Source organism: Artibeus jamaicensis, unplaced genomic scaffold (assembly GCF_021234435.1).
Source record: "Artibeus jamaicensis isolate MK-2021 breed Jamaican fruit bat unplaced genomic scaffold, CSHL_Jam_final scaffold_833, whole genome shotgun sequence".
NCBI classification, from domain to species: domain Eukaryota; kingdom Metazoa; phylum Chordata; class Mammalia; order Chiroptera; family Phyllostomidae; genus Artibeus; species Artibeus jamaicensis.
In genome coordinates, this window is record NW_026522056.1 from 10,627,797 (window position 1) to 10,645,828 (window position 18,032).

The window sequence follows — 18,032 nt, forward strand, 5'->3', positions numbered from 1 at the left end:
GTTGGTTGCTTCTCTCTCCAAAAGGTGGGAAATAAGAACCAGCAGAGACCTGCAAACTGACAAAAGCACCGAAAGGAATATGGCTTCTACCCGAAGAACTTCTACCCAGTTATCTGTTGGGAATTTCTGTTTTCTTTAATACTTTCCTGTATTTTCGAACTTCTTACAATGAACACATTATTTTTATAATTCAGGGAAAAGAACACTTTCATCTAAAAAAGTTATTTGAAATAGATGCAGATAAAGCTCCACTGGTCTCCTTAGTTGTGCTAATCTAACCATTTAACTGACAGGGTAGAGAAGAGGGGGCCAGCTCCCCCAAATCCTGCTCTCCACCCTGCTGGCTCAGTGACTCACATCTGTGACAGAATGGCAAAAAGCAAGGACAATTCCTGGGCAAGTGGAATGGGGAGACTGTGAAAAATTAAACCAGGCCAAACAGTCTGAGCAACTTACAGCCAGCTGGTGAATCCCAAGATCTCATCGCCCCTAACTAAGGACACTCAAAAGCAAATGGTTTATACTTTTCCTCCCTAACCAGAGAATACATAGCTTAAATCTCTCCAGTCTGGAATATACAGAACAAAGATCCAATTAATGCTGCTTGTACCAGCGAAACCCAAGGACAGATGAAGTCAGAGGAACAAATAACAAAAACCCCATTAAAAGCCAGATAGACACAAGATAAAAAGCAAAACAGTACAGCAGACCAAAGAATATTCCCAAACCCCCTTATGAGCTCATTTTTACACATCAGCGTATTGAAAATGCACCTGGGAAGCTGATGAATATTCTGCTGAAACCCTCCCCTAAGATTCTCAATGAGAAGAAAGATAAGAAGCTCTCAGGACAAAGACTCAACGCGGACTCACTCTAGACTTTGCCCATGCCCAGGCATGAACGTTTTATTTCCTCCTAAAATTGAAGGGCCCCCAGACTTGCAGCCAGGGGAGCAGTGGGTAGAGGCAGCTGGACTTGGGCTTCTCCTGACCCTATATTCAGGGCCCCCCCCTTCTCTGAGCCCCCAGGGAGCTGACAGCAGCCCCACCTTGGCTCATTCCTGTCCTATAACTCTTCTAGCAAGCCAAAGCAGGGCACCGCCTGGGCTCTCTCCTGTTACTTCTTGTACCCTAAGTCCTTCCTTTCCCTCACTGTCCTCAACCTCAATAAATGTACTCTCAAAATCACCTGGACTCGTGTTGTGAAATCTTTCCGACTGAAGTCAAGAACCCACACACTACAGGTTGCCCTGAGGCAAACCCACTCTGGGCCAGTTTCTGTTTGGTAACACCACCTCTTCAGGGTGGTCACCCCAAAGCTGTCACCACCCCAGGACGTGTCTTCCAGGGGCTTTCGCAGGGTCACAGGGTTACTGGGAGCTGGTTCTCCCTTATCCCTATTCATTTTCCTATAACCATTCCCTTTTTTGGACCATAAACCCAAATACATAAGACCCATTAAGTACTCTTCTGATTTTACAGATTCCCAACTCTATAGCCTCATTCAATCAGAAACCTAGTATGCTATTTTCTTAGTCATGGGACTTTTTAATAGACATACCAAGTTGGCTAATTTAGACTGTGATAGCCACCAGTACTGTGGAAGTATGTTATCATTTCCATAGTTTTGTATTTTACCAGGTGGGGTGGAACAATGACCTATACTCCTAACTGGGGCAAAAAGAGAACATATTTATAAGCTCACTTGAAAGTATTATTTTTTTTGCTTATTTGTTCTTTGCACTTAGACCATCATGGAAACCTAACTCACAGCAAACAGCCCTGTGTTTGGTATTGAGGAAACACAATAGAAAAAAAAATGGTCTCTGAGCTTAGCCAATAAAAATCTAGAGAGAAACTTATAAGAAGAACTAAAATATGGCCTGATCACTTCTTCATAACAGAAGTGATGTCACAGTACGCAAATACATCATTCAATAAGAAGAAAATAATCTCTAGGACTGAGCAAGATTCATGGGTGGCAGCCCATAAACACAATTCTGTTGAACGGGGGCATAAAAAACAGCACAGAGATGTGAGACCGCACAGTGTACTTGGGAATTGCCCAGTGTGTGGATGGACCATGAACATCATTTCTAGCAATGAACTCAACTAGCATATGGGTCTTGAACCTGTTACATATTTGTCTCTTCCCCCATTTTCCAGTATCTTCACATTGCTCACACTTCTGAACGGTGTCTGATAGTTCAGATTTTTGCCTATGGAATCGATGGTGAGAGGTGTTCTGGAATAAGCCCAAGAAAAAAAAGAGCCAGGGACCCAGCAAACTACGTAACTCTGGGCATTACGCTGAAACACTACCAATCTCAGTGATCACAGGTGGGAAAATATAATGAACAGCTTCTGAGATTTCAGTTCCAAACCCCAACTGAGGCCAATGATTAATCAAATATCTTTTAAGACACCATATTCTGACACCTTTTAAGGAAAGACAATTTTTCTGAACAAAACACCATGGCTACTTTCAAAAATTTACATGTAATATGAAGCAAAAGAGAAACAAACAGACTGAAAACAATAGCATCTGAGGGGAATAAGAAAAGTGCAAAACCTGCAGACAACGCAAACTCAGGAACGGTTCTGTGGCAAGGCATGGAGTCTAGTTGAGCAGAGGGTACAGGAAAGGCCAGGAGAAAGCAAACCGGAATGCTTCCCTGCAACTGTTTTAAAAAACATTCAATGCCGCCCTTAAAAATGCCCATGCACATATAAAACTTTCATACATTACAGAGGTGACATGACCCATCACTAGAGAAAGGAGGGGGACTCCCCAGTAATGGTCTGGGGGCAACTGGTTATTCACATAAAAGAATAAAATTAAATCCCTAACTCAAACTCTTACATATGAAAGACCAAGTTATAGAATTTAGAACATAGGTGAACATATTTAATGAGATTTAGGAAGAATTTCCTAAGCACGACAAAAGAGCTAAGCATAAAATAATTGATAACATTGATTATATCAAAATTAAAATTTGAGTTCATGAAAACCTAACAAAAAGTTCAAGTCATCAGAAAACAAAGTAAAAAAAATGAGGTCATTCCAATCACACATTAAGGATTATTAATTATATGTACACATATGCACATATATATTTAAACCTCCTATAACTTATAAGACAGAAAAAATAGCAGAACTCTTGAGTGTTTCATGGAAGATCAATGGCGATGAAGTATATAAACAATGTTTCACTTCATTAGTAATTAGGGATATGGAAATTAAGCCCATGCGGAGATAATCATATTATACCCACTAAATTAGCAGAAATCTCTAGGCCTGGAATTTCAAATGTTGGCCAATGCGAAGCAATGGAAACTCATGTATTGCTGAAAATTATTTGGCATTATCTGGAAAATTTAACGTGTTCATGCCCTAGCTGTTATCCCTCTTCTGTTAGATATATGAGAAACACTTGAAATGTTTAATGTAGCCCCTGTTTTATAGAAATACATGTACATGTAATTTAAAGCGTAAGGCAAAGCAGTATAATTCTGATATAACAGCAGACGTGCACATGAATGTTCCTGATAGCAATTTTCATAATAGAAAAATATCTGAAAACAACCCAGATTTCAGTGACAGCAAAATAAATAAGTCAATTATGGTTTAGTCACACCACTGAATATTGTAGTTGAGGGGAGTGAATGAAAAATGGGACGTGAAACAATAATATAGACAAAACAATACCAGGTACGAAAAAAATGATGAAGGCTCTAATTTAAACATATTCATGCAGTTTTACTTTTGAGTTTTTTAAAGAGTACATCCATACTTGTTTAAACTATTTGTAAATAGGAGGAAATAAGCAGGGAATCTGAGGGGTGCCTTACAGGTGGAACACAGAACAATACTGATACTGTCCTACTGAAGAATGGTGTAAATTCACAGATAATCCATTTTAATTCGATCTTTAAACTATATCCCCATGCAACAATGAATAAAGCACACAATGTCTTACAAAACTGGTCACTGATTTCACAAATAAGGGAGCACTTGGGGGTCATGAACGGAAGCGTAATAGGGGGAGAGCCTGCTTTAGGAGGAATTCCTTCCTCTGCTTCATTTCCTGAAACGTCAGAGGGGTACCACCTGTCCCCGATGACTTTAGTCACGACAATGGTGCTGACTGGGACCTTGTCCTACACCGTAGGGGGAACAGCAAAGCCTACATTCTTCAGACACCAAGACCAGTATGAAGATATGAATCCACTCATAAATATGGTCACTTCTGTCTGGGCCTAGGGGACTTCAGATGAGGGGTAAAAGAAAATAGGAACCTCCATCTGCGGGCCCTGGAAAGAATCTCTGTTTCTTCCGCAAGACAAACGCACCGTACAACCTCCGACCCTGTGTTCTTAAGTCTCCTCCCTTGCTACATAATGGTTTCTTATATTGAGTATAATCTCATTCCTCCTATTAATTCCGCAGCGCTTCCACCCTGGCAGGAAATGTCTAGCTCTGAAAGGCTGCAATGTGTTGGGCCAGCATCCAATTTCACTCACCCAAGTCATTTGAGACCCTTTGAGATCCAACATGGACCGATAAGGCCTAATGCAGAGGGGGAGGCGACGTGTGAGCGGTCACCTTCATCATGAACACTTTTGCTCTGATGGGGATTTTCAAGTTTCTTCTCTAAAACTCAAAAAAAATATCACTTTCCACACCGATACACAATCCATGCACCCATTAAATCAGAGGCTCCCAATCTTGGGTTCTCAAACTGAGAAGCACTGAAAGAATTTTTAAAAAAAGTCAGTGGGTCCTTCTCCCTGAGACTGTGATCTAAATGTTTAAGATGGAGGTCCTGGCATCAGCTGATTGAGGATATCGGAATTACACTGTTTCTCTTTGGAACTTAAATGCCAATTACAGGGCTACATTAAACATCTGGTTGTCACCTTTCCTCTCAATCTACTATGTTTCAATAAAGCTACTTAAATGCACCTTTTAAGTTTAATAGTGTACTATTAAACATCAGTTTTAAGTACATTGAAAGCGCCCGCCTATCATTTTCTCACCTAACCCGGGGTGACGATATTACAGATGTGTACCTTCCTGTGAATTTAAAAATGGCTTTGGGTGGTGACTAATGATTTCTAAACTTAAAACCTGACCACCATCTCCAGCTACAAGATCCTTCACTGATAATCGCTAAAAATATCCAAACCCTGAATATTTTGACACCTAATCTCCAAGAATCAGAAGTTTTCCACACCCTATGTGTCTTACACTTCCAAAGCAAGGTGGCTTCAACATGAATAATCATCATGGCAGAGTCAGCAGAGTTCATAAGCTCCAGCTCAACTACAGGGACTGCTTTCCGCAAGTTACCGTGGCCTTTAGAGATGCAGACGTCACTTTAAAATCAAGAATAGAGAGTACGTGAGAAGCAAATGAAGCTTTTAAAATGATATCCACTCTCTTTGAAGGCAGATTCATGGCCCTTTGAGGGCATCACTGTTATGTTGCTCCCAACACCCAACACTGTCTTCCAAGAAGCACAAGTTGAATGCTGGTGAGCTTTAAAATCTGCTCCAGCTGGAGACCCCTGGGGGCCCAACCAGGCCCACATTTCAGTAATAAACCCCTCAACATGGCCCTGGCCACCCACTCAAACTGCGGTACCACCTTTTCACCAAACGTGAAAATCCAGATGTCAACAGAGAAAAATGGAAATGGGAAGAAATTTACTCATCCAGGTACAAAATTAGTAGCCATGTGGTAACAACCTTGGGTAAAGTGTAAGTTTCTGTATTCTAACTCATGGCACTGACATCCAAGAGTTATTAGCAGAAATGAAGTGAACACGTTTTCCCATGTATAGATTTTTAAAATATATTTTGATAATATTTAGGATCTATCAGTGGATTCATTCTGAGCAAGTAATTAGAACAAAAGCTAAGATTTACCCTAAATTCCAAAGCAAACAGAAAACAAGTGTCATGTAAATGATGTTTTAGGATATCAATTAGCTCTGCGACATTGAACCAACTTGAGGGCCTCGAATCATAGCCCCAACAGTCTATGACTAAGATCACCACCAAAGGGGGGAATCTGTCCAATGTCAAAGCCATATAGAAAAATATAAACATTTTAAATAAAAGAAAAACATTCTTTAACAGAAGGGCAAAATGATCAATACACTAGTCTTCTGAGCTCTCTTTTTTTCATTCCTTTGTGCCTCCATTGATTACTTTGGTTATTATAATCCTGAAAAGGAAAGAGGCAAGAACAACAATGAGAAAATGAAGACATGGATTCATGGGCAAGCTCTGGGAGAGATGACCTCCAAAAACTAAGCAAGCTACTTTGCTTTAGACCTTGGTAGTTCTTGTAAAGATATGGGCATTGGCCTTGAAGTTTTAGGGTCCTTTTCAACAATATAATTTTATGACTCTTCTTTACAAATGGGAAAGAGAGGTACATAGAAACTCAGTGATCAAAGTATATTTATCAAATGTTAAAAGGCCACTTAAATGCTTTCTATTCACTTCTTTTAGACAACATCCCTCCATGAAGCTAGAAGAAGCTTTATATGCATCACTCAGAGACAGTTATAGAAAATGAGGGTCAGCTGATTCCCTGATGCTTTACATCTAAACACAATGGAAAACGGTCACTGATTCGGGACGACCTGGAAAGCCAAATGCTGAATCTTTTGAGTTTGAGTCACAGGTGTTTCAGTAAAATAATCTGAGAAGACTTCAAATCTGGAAATGTAACCTGAAATGTCATATTACAAGGTGGGGCAAAAGTGGGTTTACAGTTGTCCCTATGGAAAAAACACAAGCAGGTTATGATTATTACAACAGCTTTATTAACTCTGTTTTGCATACTCACAGCTGTAAACCTACTCTTGCCCTACTTTTTCTGTTAGAAAAAGTAAATCTAGCAACCAAGGGCTGTACACCAAACTAAGCAACGACGAGCTTACCCACTGAAGGGATTCCTAACCCTTTCGATTAATCTCTACTCATCCCAATTCTGTTGCTGTCGTTGCACAGGTGAGCATTAGTTACCAACCACTGATTTAAGAGAAAATGATACAAAAATTTAAATTTCTTTCATTGTTGGGACATTCTTGAAAATGCTTAAATCACAGCTTGGTGGCATCATCCCCAAAGTCCCACTAAACTTGTCCTGAACATTCTACTTCCAGAGCATTTTTTTTCTTGAAGGTTTTGATACACACTTACAATGCCAAGAAATGCCTCCTGAAATGATGAAAGATAAATAAATGGCCCTGAAAACAATGGGTAGCATCATGAAATGTTAAGAGTGAGAAAGAGTTTTTAAAATAATCTAGTTACTTCACATTTGAGAAACGAGGAGACCTGAAGATGAAAGCGACATGTTGAAGGACAATAGTCTTGAACTGTCTGGCCCTCCACAACGATACATGACAAGGGGGTTTGAACTTGAGGTGAGACAGGGAGCTAGAGAAGACTGAGACCTGGGGGATGGAGGAGAGGCACCACAGAGGAAGAGAAAGGGGAGCGCCTGAATTAACAAGTGGATTTTCGAGTCAAAATTGTGTCTACATCTCCAGTTTAAGTGTTATTAATGCCATTTAAATTAATAGCACAGAACCTTAATGATGTTTGCTATAATGATGATGTATGACATTATTCTAATATATAATACATGCATACAGATCTCCATGCAGAAAAGCACTTAGCACCTTGACAATCATTAACAATTGGCTGTCCAGTGATGGTGTTTCCTGCTGCAGGATGAGATACAATAGAGCAGTCCTTTCTGCACCACTATCCCAGAAGTCATGTGCATCTCAACCTGCCTGGTGAACTTCAGAAAACCTCCAATGTTTGTTTTATTCTCTTCAAGGTGAAAAGACATGAATGACAAAGTTTTATTTTCTTTATTTCTTTAAAGCAAACCGCCAAACACTAATATCCCACCCTCACACCTGACACTGACCAAACCTGTAAACCTCCTGATTGTTTTGTTGGGTTTTTTTTTAAGGGAAACAACTTAGGAAATTTCCTGATGCAGGCTGCTGGCCATCATGCAGCTTCTGGACTCAAGACTGAGAGAGACACAGGGCTGCCTATTTCAACGCAGGATAGTTAAACTCATTCCGGATCCTCTCAAAAGGCTTACAACACACACTTCTCCGACAGAGAATTTTATTTCTGTGGTTTTTATTTCTTCCCCACTTCTCTTTAAAAATAGGTTAGATAGTTCTTAAAAACACATTGATGAACATTGTTATTCCAACACAAATTAAGACTGTAATCTTGTTTTACACAGGGAAAGAACAAATAAAGCATAGGCACACAAAATTAATAACAAAGACTAGGTATATGGTAAACTAGGCAGACTGAGGAGCTAGTATTATATTTCTAAAGACTATCTGGTACCCATGATGGCATCATCAAAAATAAAACTACAGCTTCGTTGGTGGGATTGTAGACTGGTACAACCATTATGGAAAACAGTATGGAATTTTCTCAGAAAAATAAAAATGGACCTGCCTTTTGACCCAGCAATTCCACTGCTAGGATTATACCCCAAGAATCCTAAAACATCAATTTCAAAGAACCTATGCACCACAATGTTCATAGCAGCACAATTTACAATAGCCAAGAGTTGGAAGCAACCTAGGTGCCCATCAGTAAATGAATGGATCCAAAAATTGTGGTACATATACACCATGGAATTTTATGCAGCAGAGAGAAAGAAGGAGCTACTACCTTTTGCAACAACATGGATGGAACTGGAAAGCATTATGCTGAGTGAAATAGGCCAGGCATTGAAGGACAAATACCATATGATCTCACCTTTGACAGGAAGCTAAAGAATAAAACAAACAAGCAAACAGAATAAAAACAAAGACGTTGAAATAGAGAACAAGTGGGCAGCGACCAGAGGGGAGAGGGAAGGGAACTTAAGGGGAAAAAGGGGGAGGGATTTTGAGGAACAAGTATGAATGAAACAGAGATGAGGACTGGGGGGGGGGGGGTGGAATGGGAGGGAGGGGGAGACCGGGCGGGGGGGGGAGAGAAAGTAAAAAAAAATGTACTTGAAAAGTAACCAAATAAAATTTAAAAAAAAATAATAATAAAATAAATAAAACTACAGAACTAATTTGTGATTTTTTAACTTTAATGAACACTTTCATTTGTTACTTTTAAGAAAATATTATTACTTAGCAAGTTCCTCAGAATATTTTACATACCAGTATTCCATTACTATAGTATACCATTTTTAGTATATTCAAAATTCTACTTTCGTCCAGTCACTCCTGACACATGTGCTTTTCCCAGGCCGAGTTATTTCTGTTTATAAACAAAATAAAGGAGACACTGTATAGACTAAGAAGACAACACAGGTATCACTAAAAAAATTTATTCATTTGTTCCCTATGCTCATACATCCACAGTCCTATCGCAAATGTAATATGAACAGAATGCTGTATTGTCCAACTGAAGTGTAATCCGTCCACCTGGTAATAAAAGAGAATTACACATGGCGAAGAAGTCAAGAAAGCCCAGACACCATTTGGCAACTCAGCTTCTGGTCCTTGTACTATTTATTGCTACCTGTAGGCTTTGGTTGAAAAATACCAGAAAGCCTCAATGTCATCTGTTCAGTTAATGTTACCTGTTCAATACCAAGGCGGATATGAGAACACAAAGTGACCAGAATTGTCAAAGTACCTTAACAGGGTCAAGTTCCATGCAAATGAATTATTATTTAAAACAGCGGTCCATGAGAGCGTCACATCATACACTTAATCATCTCTCTAGAATAGTCTATCTAAAAAGGTAGACTTTACAATTTGTTCAGAAAACAAACTATAAAACCCTCTCACTATTATTTAGTTTTCTCTGGGAACTAAATTTCCCTGAGTGATTTGTAATAATACTGAGTAAATTTTAGAAACTTTACACTCAACATCATTTACACCTTAACATAAAAAAGCTAAAGTAAAAAAAGAAAAAAAAAAAGAAATCATTTTGCACGTGCCTTTGGACAAGCGTTGCCAAGGTGCCGGATGGATGACAGCCCACCGTGGGCCCTGCCGAGGAGAGACAACTGTCCAGTAGCAAAGACAGACCCCAGCCCCAGCTCCTACACACATCACGACAAGGACCACAAACCAGCTGCTTGGGCAGCATTGGTACCCCACAGGAATATTGCTGGGTTTTTTTAACCAACTGGGTTTAGGGGTGTCCAACCCATGGCCCTGGGGCCACTTGAGGCCCAGAACAGCTATGAATATGGCCCAACACACAATTGTAAATTTAGTGAAAACATGATGAGATTTTTTTTGTGTGATTACATGTTGTCATATATTTAATGTGTGGCCCAAGACGCCAAAAGGTTGGACATCCCTGCAGCTACATCATAACTAAAGCCTATTGCTCTCGTCCTGTACTCCGGATCATTTTAAGTGTAGCTCGAGATAAACAATAAAATGAAGAAACATGGAAGAGGGTTAATAGAGCTTCATATTGAACAGAAATCTGACTTTGGGCAAACGATTCAACTTACAGACGGCTGACTTTCCTCTTTTCTATAGGACATTAATTAGATGTCGATATGAGTCCTCAACTGCTTCAAAATAAAATTTTAGACTTTCAGAGTATTGCATCTGTAACTTTACAAATGCTGGAAGACATTACCTTGCATCAGCATGGTGCCCCCTGAATGTCTATTAGTTTTACGAGTGGCGGTAATGTTTATCTAGGTTAAAACTGACATTAGTGTTTCCCTAGCCCGCTATGGGTACTTTAAAAATAGTCTTACATTGAATTTCACTTCACACTGGCTTCCAAGTGAAAAACAATATTGAAAATCAAAAACCTAAATTACTATCATCATGGCCCTGCTACCCAAAGTGTGGCCCACGGATGACGTCACCTGGGAACTAGGCAGAAATGCAGAAATCCGGGCTCCTCCCCAGATCCACAGAATCAGATTGGGCATGTTAACAAGATTGGCAGCGATTCAGATGCACATTAACATTTGAAAAGCACTGATTTGGGAGTTTCACATAATACCAGCTTAGCTTCCATAACCCATGATCGTTTATTTGGCCCCCCTCTTCTCCCAGCAGATTGTATTAAATTAAATTCAAATAAAGACTGTTGCTAGCAGAAGCCACCAATCAGCTTCACACAACTCTAAACAACATGCCGTAAATATATTTCGAGGCAAATATTCTCATTCAATATTTAGCAAATACATTTGCTTTTATAGTAAGTTATCAACACTTATGAATTATATTAAACATGGTTATCTCAGTGTTGGTTGGGTCCTTGAAGTAGTCAGAAGAGTTTCTTTATTTGGGTCTCTTGTATCGCCTGCACCTGTGCCTGCCCGCCCGTCACCTACCTTCTGGAAGGCCTACAATACCACTTTCCCCTGGACCTACCTAATTGAGAAATCACATTTTCAAAACAGGTAACAACAAAACACTTGTAAGTCCATTCTTATTCAGGTTCTACATTGTTGTGGTGATATTTTCCCACATAATTCCTTCTATCCTTACCAGGCTGGGTTACTGGAAGACATACATGTGCCAAGGTCTTCCTCTTTCCGGGGAGGAAGGCTCTTTTGCATTTTAGGGACCAGAAATCCAGGGTCAAAAAGTCAGTCTCTGCATTAGGTGGAGCTGCACTGACCTCACTTGGAAGACTGCTTCCAGCTCTGCAGTTCCCTTCTGTCTGTAAGGAACCGCCAGAGGAACTGGTCATATAGGAAGAATACAGGTCTCCCCTTACTCCCGTCCTCTTGGAGACAATACTAGGAAGCACTTCATGTCCTTTAGTGGTCTGATGTCATAAGAGACACATACTATGTGTTCACTGTTTTTACTTTAGGCCCATAAGCACAATTTTAATCTGTCTGCCCTTGATTTCTAGTTCACTAAAGTCGGGACAGGGGTAGGGGGGAGGTTTGGGGGATGGACAGGTTAAGGGTAAAATATGCTGGACACACCATGCTGCACACAAACCCGCTTTCAAAAGAAATACTCCGAAAGCATGACCAAGTTCACAGATTTCTAACGCAGTCCAAACTGAATACATTCACATCCGCCTAATTCTGCAAACTATCCACACACGGCATGTGTGTGCACACAATAAGGCCATGCAGTGCAATGTGGCACAAACAATTAAAAGTTCTTTTCAAAGTGGAAATGCAAAAGAGAATGAATATCTATTTTCTATAAATGAATCTAGCCATCTGTCTTGCAAAAGCAGCAGCAGGAGCACCCAAAACAGCAGAAACAGCAGCCTCTGCTGTTAACAATCTATTCTCAAATCTCATGCTCCACATTTTCCCGGCAAACAAGGCTAAAAATATAAGACATGCAACAAATAGTCTCCTGGGATCTGCCATTCCATGGATGGTGTATTCAATCAGAGTAATATTTTCTGTTGAAACTCAAAATTGAAAAAAAAAAAAAAAGAGCAAGCTATCACATTAGAAACTAGCGTTCGGAATGTTAAGTGTGAATCCAATCCCAGAGTGTATAAAGCTGAATGGTGAGAGGGTGGCTGTTTTCATACAACATAAATCTCTGAGATTTATCTAAATATATTTATGGATTTATTTAAGCTACTCTGAATTCCTCTACAACTCTCATGGTTACAGAGATATAATTTTAGTACTTTTGTCACCAAAATATAAGGTCATTTTATTTTTGGCAGAGATTAGAAAATTAGCCTTGCTGTAGGCTCTGGAGTTGGACTAAGTAAGTTCAAATCCCGGCTTCTCCATATACTAGCTCTGTGGCCTTGAACAGGCTTCAAAATAACGAAGCCCTGTGCGCTCTTCCTTCCTTACCTTCAAAATGAGAACAATAGTCTTCCATTCAGAGAGTTATTTTAAGAATTACATGAGCTGATGTGTGGAAAGCTTTTAGAACAGTCAATGGCACACACTACATACAGTACTTACTATGATTCTTTCATATTCAAACAAGGCTGTGAAAATGCTTCCTCTTAAAAATAAACATAACATAAGAAGTGGCCACACTATGATGGTAGTTCTCATGCGAACACTGGGCATGGAGCAAGTGAAAGGGTGAGCAGAGCGGTGCCTTTATCTAGAGTGTGCGGTTGAGAATGACAGAGGAGTCCATTGGTTACCCCATCGTGCTGCCAGGTCATGAAGGCACAGGGGTAAGGAGGCCAGAAGGGACGACAATGACAGAGCAGGTCAAACGACAACATAACCGGATGTCATGGGACAAATCTTTCTCTGTACACCCGTCTTTGGGATTAGATTTTAATCCATGGGATCCGGGACTCTAGCCTCCAGGTTCAAAGAGGAGAAAGAAAAGTCCTAAGGAGCAGGTATCATATATTCACGATCTCCTGATCAACCAATTTCTTGATAAGCCTTTACAGTTGGTTTCATTTTAAGGTGTATACTACATCTGGTGGAAGGAGGACAAGTCACCGAGGAGACAGAAAAGTGCTTCTCAGACTGATAACAAAGCAGGGTTTGGAAGGACCTGATGGGTTCAGAGAGAAGGTTCGGAGGAAGCCCACGGAGCATTCATGGGCACCCTAGGTTCTCCCACCCCTTGAAGAACCAAAAACCCACAGAAGGATCACTCAGATAGCGAGGAAGGATGGAGGAGTATTGTTATGTGTCATAGTAAGACCATGAAAAAGGGTGACAAGCGCGGTGCCATTAAAGAGCCAAGTCACGACAGTTCATCTCTTTGTAAGAACTAAGACACTTAAGAGGTTCCTTGAGCATAACACTTTGCAGGGGAGGAAAAGAGAGACGCGCTGGTCTGCTCAAGCTAAGAGCTAAACCCAAGCGTCAGAAACAGACAAGCCCAGCATGAAATTTTAAGACAAGTACTCTTTCCTCATAGCCCTACGGAAGGACAGATTTTTGAGGAGAGGGAATGGAATGAGGAAAAGGGGTGGGTGGGTGGGGTGGACTGATAACATTTATTAAGGAAGAAGTGACTATAGATTTAAAACTGTATGAACTAGGTAGACAGATTTAAGTAAGTATAACCATGTGACCCTATTATGTCTATAAAATAAACACGTACTTCTCTTGCCCTTAATGCATTCCTACAGCTATTATAAGGAAGATGTCATCATCCAGAAAAAATTTTAAAGCAAGAAAGTGTGAAAAGGCTCAGCCTGTCTAATATTACCTCCCTCCCTGCTTTCAGGGTAGGCTACCTCATGTACACTATCTAATACAGGAATCACCAGCTTGATCAGGTGTTCCATATCTTAGAGTAAAAACAAGTCACTATGACAACATGATGAGGATTCAATTAGCGCTTGGCAGGTCACAAACAACTTTTAAACAACCTGCTTTTAAGTTGGAAAGTGTTCAAATATATAGTAATCATGGCACCACTGTGCCTTCCTTACAGCATGCCAGCAGTCAGGAACATAAATCTGAAGGCGAAGGCAGGCTTCAAGGGAAGGGGACGCAACATTGCTGTTGGGCCACTGCTGGTTTTTGCAGACACTCCCTTACCCCAGGCATCTTCCTCTTTGAGCCTATGCAAAGTCCATCGTCAGAAATCCCCCTCTGAGTCTGAGAAGGTTGTACATTAAGTGTGGGAGAAGAAAGAAAAAGAAAAGAGTTGGTGAATCACGAAAGCAAATGGGGAATAATTGTAAAGAAAATGCTACCAAATTGTGAAATATTCTTATATCGTCAAAGCAAACAGCATAATTCTGTATATTCTATTAACTGGGGAGAGCAGACTATCTGTGGTTCAAACCAACATGAAAAGGTTTGATGAAGAAAAATCAGTGACTTGTAGAAATAAGAACCACCTGGGACCAACCCAAAAGAGCCTGGTGAGACTGCTGGGCGAGTGTCCCCTCGGGAGCACACCTGATCTTGCTTTTAATCAATGGCCACCGTCCCGGGCTGGGAGAACTTAAGTAACGTTGAAATGTTGACGCATGGAGTTCTGAAAACTCCAATTGTGCCCACCTGTCCAAAGCCAGGAGCACGTGGCTTCACAGGTTTTCACAGCCTGCTGACTGAGGACTCTCCGACAGATGTTAAGGGTAATGGGCTTCATGCCCCAGAAAGTAAAATATTACAAGGGGAATATTAGTCAGGTTTAGTGCTCCATTCCATGTGTCTCAAAGGCCACTGTGATCTGTGCAACACATTGGTTGTAAATAAGCCTGCAGAATGTACAGCATGTTTTCCAGGAGACTAGAGAACAGCTTGCAGACAAGAGGTGCTAGCCTTAGTTTCACAGACAGCAAAACCCGATCCAAGAGGCTTTTGGCAGGTCCCCACTTCTTGTTTGGAGCTGGCTTTGACACAACTCCACCAACCAGTCTAAGGGGTCAGGACATGGAGTCAGTCACTCTTAGGCATTCTATATCCTAGTAAGTGGTAACTCAGACATTTAGATTAACAGCTAGAACAGAAAAAGGCCCCCTTTCCCCCATAGCAGCATATTAAAGGCAACTCGGAGCTGACTTTGCAAAGGAGGCTTTCTCAGTAGTGAATGAAATGGATGAAGCTTTTGCTTCTCCCAGCGAGGGAAAAAGAACCACGCTCCACCCTCAGCCAGTGTGTGCAAACACTCAGGCTCATTCCCAAACCTCTCATGCTTTTGCAAAACCCTGCTCCATTTAAAAAAAAAAAAAAAAAGAAAAGAAATAAAGGAGGGAAATAAAACTTTTCGGGAAATGAAATGCAAATAGTCACTGAACAGGATCATAAAACAAAAAGCCTCAATCTACTTTTTTTTTTTTTTTAATTCTTCATTCCTGGCAGCACAGCTGCTTTTAACAGTGTTAGCTTTTATAAAAATTAGATTATATTGGTTCTTTCGTGACCGTCCTCAATCCTTTCCACCCTTTTTTTTGTCTCGCAGCCACTCAGAGTATGTTCAGGATAGCCAGCAGAGCAGAGGTGACCAGTGCCACCTCTCACCAGACACCCGATAGGTACATCATTTAATGCAATTACATATCCCAAGCCCTAATGGATGCCACACGGGAAAAACAAAAAAGGTAAAGAAGGACTGGAAGGAGAGGCTACCGGATTATTCCAAATGTGAAACCCCATACTCAAGCTCTGTGTAAAATGCCCCTGATCATCTTCAAAGCCAGTCCGCGGGATTTAAGTTCATGCGCTCTGTCCTCGCTCAAGGTGGAGCTGAAACAAACCAGCTGCAAAATTTCACTCTACTGGAGTCCAGAGGATCCAGGAAAATGGGGTCTATGTTTCTAAGCCGAAAGAAAAACACCTGTTTTCCCTGGTGCTCCTGGGGCCCCGCGCTCCTGAGCTCCCTAGGTGTAGTAGGCACCGGGTAGGGAGAGGACGCGCCGGGTGAGCGGCCTCCGGCCAACTGCTTCTCCGCGCTCTGCACTGCGGGCGCAGTTACGCGCGAGAGGTGCACGCAGTTCTCCCCAGCTTCCGCACACACACAGCCTCCTCGAAAGAAAGCCCAGTGCCTCCTGGGTCCCCGGGCTAGTGTCGCCCGAGGGCTGTCAAGCTTAGCGGACTTCAGCCAGGGTGCGGCTCCCCGAAGGGAAAAGGCGCCCTCTCCATTTAATCCCACCCTACGTAGACTCCCATCACTCGGCCCCTCTTCCTAAGAACTCTTGGACACCACTATGAGCGCTCACCCAAGAACGATCTCCCTTTGGAAGGCAGTGGAGAAAACGGGGGGCAGAGAGATTGGCAAGAGGTGGGTACTCCAACCTGCAGCAATTGGGGAGGGCTTGCAAAATGGAGCAAGAGAGGGGAGTTAAGGGTAGGGGCCCCGTCATAGCAACCTGTAGGATTGCGACGATCGCAAACTTGGGGTGGGAGGCAGTGGTCCCCTCGGAGGTCCTCCGCCCGATTCCCACCCAGCTGGGGTTCGGTGCGCAGAGGTGCAGGGCTCAACTTGGGAAGCCAACGGCGTAGGTGCAGGTCCCATTCGGTCTTACGGGAGCCCCCTCGTCTCGCTCCCAGCCCCGCCGCCTGCTCTGCCCAGCGCTTACCTCGGGCAGCCGCAGCCGCAGCCCCTGCCGCCCAGAAGCAGAGCCCCAGCCAAGGGAGCCACCAGCGCGCTCCTTCCGCGCCTCCGCTTGCGGCGGCCGCTCTCCCCATGCTCTCTTCCCGCTCTCGAGTACGGTTCCTCTTCTACGTCCGGGAGCCCAGGAGCCGCACGGCGAGCCAAGAGCCAAGCGTGTGGTTCCCGGGGATCTTCAGCGAGTGACTGCTACACGGCCGTTCCCTACAGCAGCCGGGCAGGGCGCTCCGATCCGTCGCTGGCTGGACACCCAGAGTAAGAGCGCGCCTCCATGGCCTCCCACGGAGGGGCTACCGCCGGCTCCACCGCAGCTGCTGAAGTCGCTCGCGGTACCCACTGCTGCCGGTCCGGGACTGTGGGGCAGAGAAGCTAGTCCGCATCGCTAATGAGCCCCCCCCCGCGACCGCCCCGTCTCCTCCCCTCGGAGCCTCAGCCAATGAGCCAGGCCTGGGCGGGGCGGCGGGAGGCGCGGCTGCCGCAGGCGGTGAGGGGCGGGAGGCGCAGGTGAGCCCCGTGGCGACTGCGTGCGGCCCCAGGTTTCTCCACGCTCCGAGAATGGCTCCAGTTGTGGGAGAACCGGAGCGGGTCCAGATCCGAGCTCGAGGAGACCAGCACAAGCCTTAAGATGTGAGCAAACCCGCGAGTCTGTTGGAGGCTAACCCAGAAAGATGTGGACCTCTAGGCGGCCAAACTCACAGTTGCTGCTTCCGCGAAACCTGTTTTATTCAACTTTGAGCCCTTGCACAGTCCTGCCTCTTGTGCTTCCATTTTTTTTAAACAGCAGATCAGATATCACTACTGAAAAATTCAAAGGAAACTATATTTTAAATGTCAAGTTGGGAAAAATATATTAGAATAAATCCATTATTGCAATTATGCTAGATATAAAAAGGCGGGGGAAATTATAATCACAGGTGCGTCAATGGGTATATGATCCATATTCACTCCCCCTATACCCTTGTCTGTGAGCCTAGTCACTCCCAGATCCCCCACATTTTCA

General features: G+C 42.6%; 1 protein-coding gene across 7 annotated transcripts in view; it reads right to left on the minus strand.

The window, feature by feature from the left end:
- Nucleotides 1-17,372, minus strand: part of UNC5D (unc-5 netrin receptor D) — a 482,399-nt gene extending 465,027 nt beyond the window's left edge. For all 7 annotated transcript variants that reach the window (XM_053660062.1, XM_053660063.1, XM_053660060.1 and 4 more), the window contains exon 1: nt 17,001-17,372. In XM_053660062.1, coding sequence (XP_053516037.1) covers nt 17,001-17,109 — 109 coding nt within the window. In that variant the 5' untranslated portion in view covers nt 17,110-17,372. The remainder of the gene's footprint in view (nt 1-17,000) is intronic.
- Between the last annotated feature and the right edge of the window lie 660 nt (nt 17,373-18,032).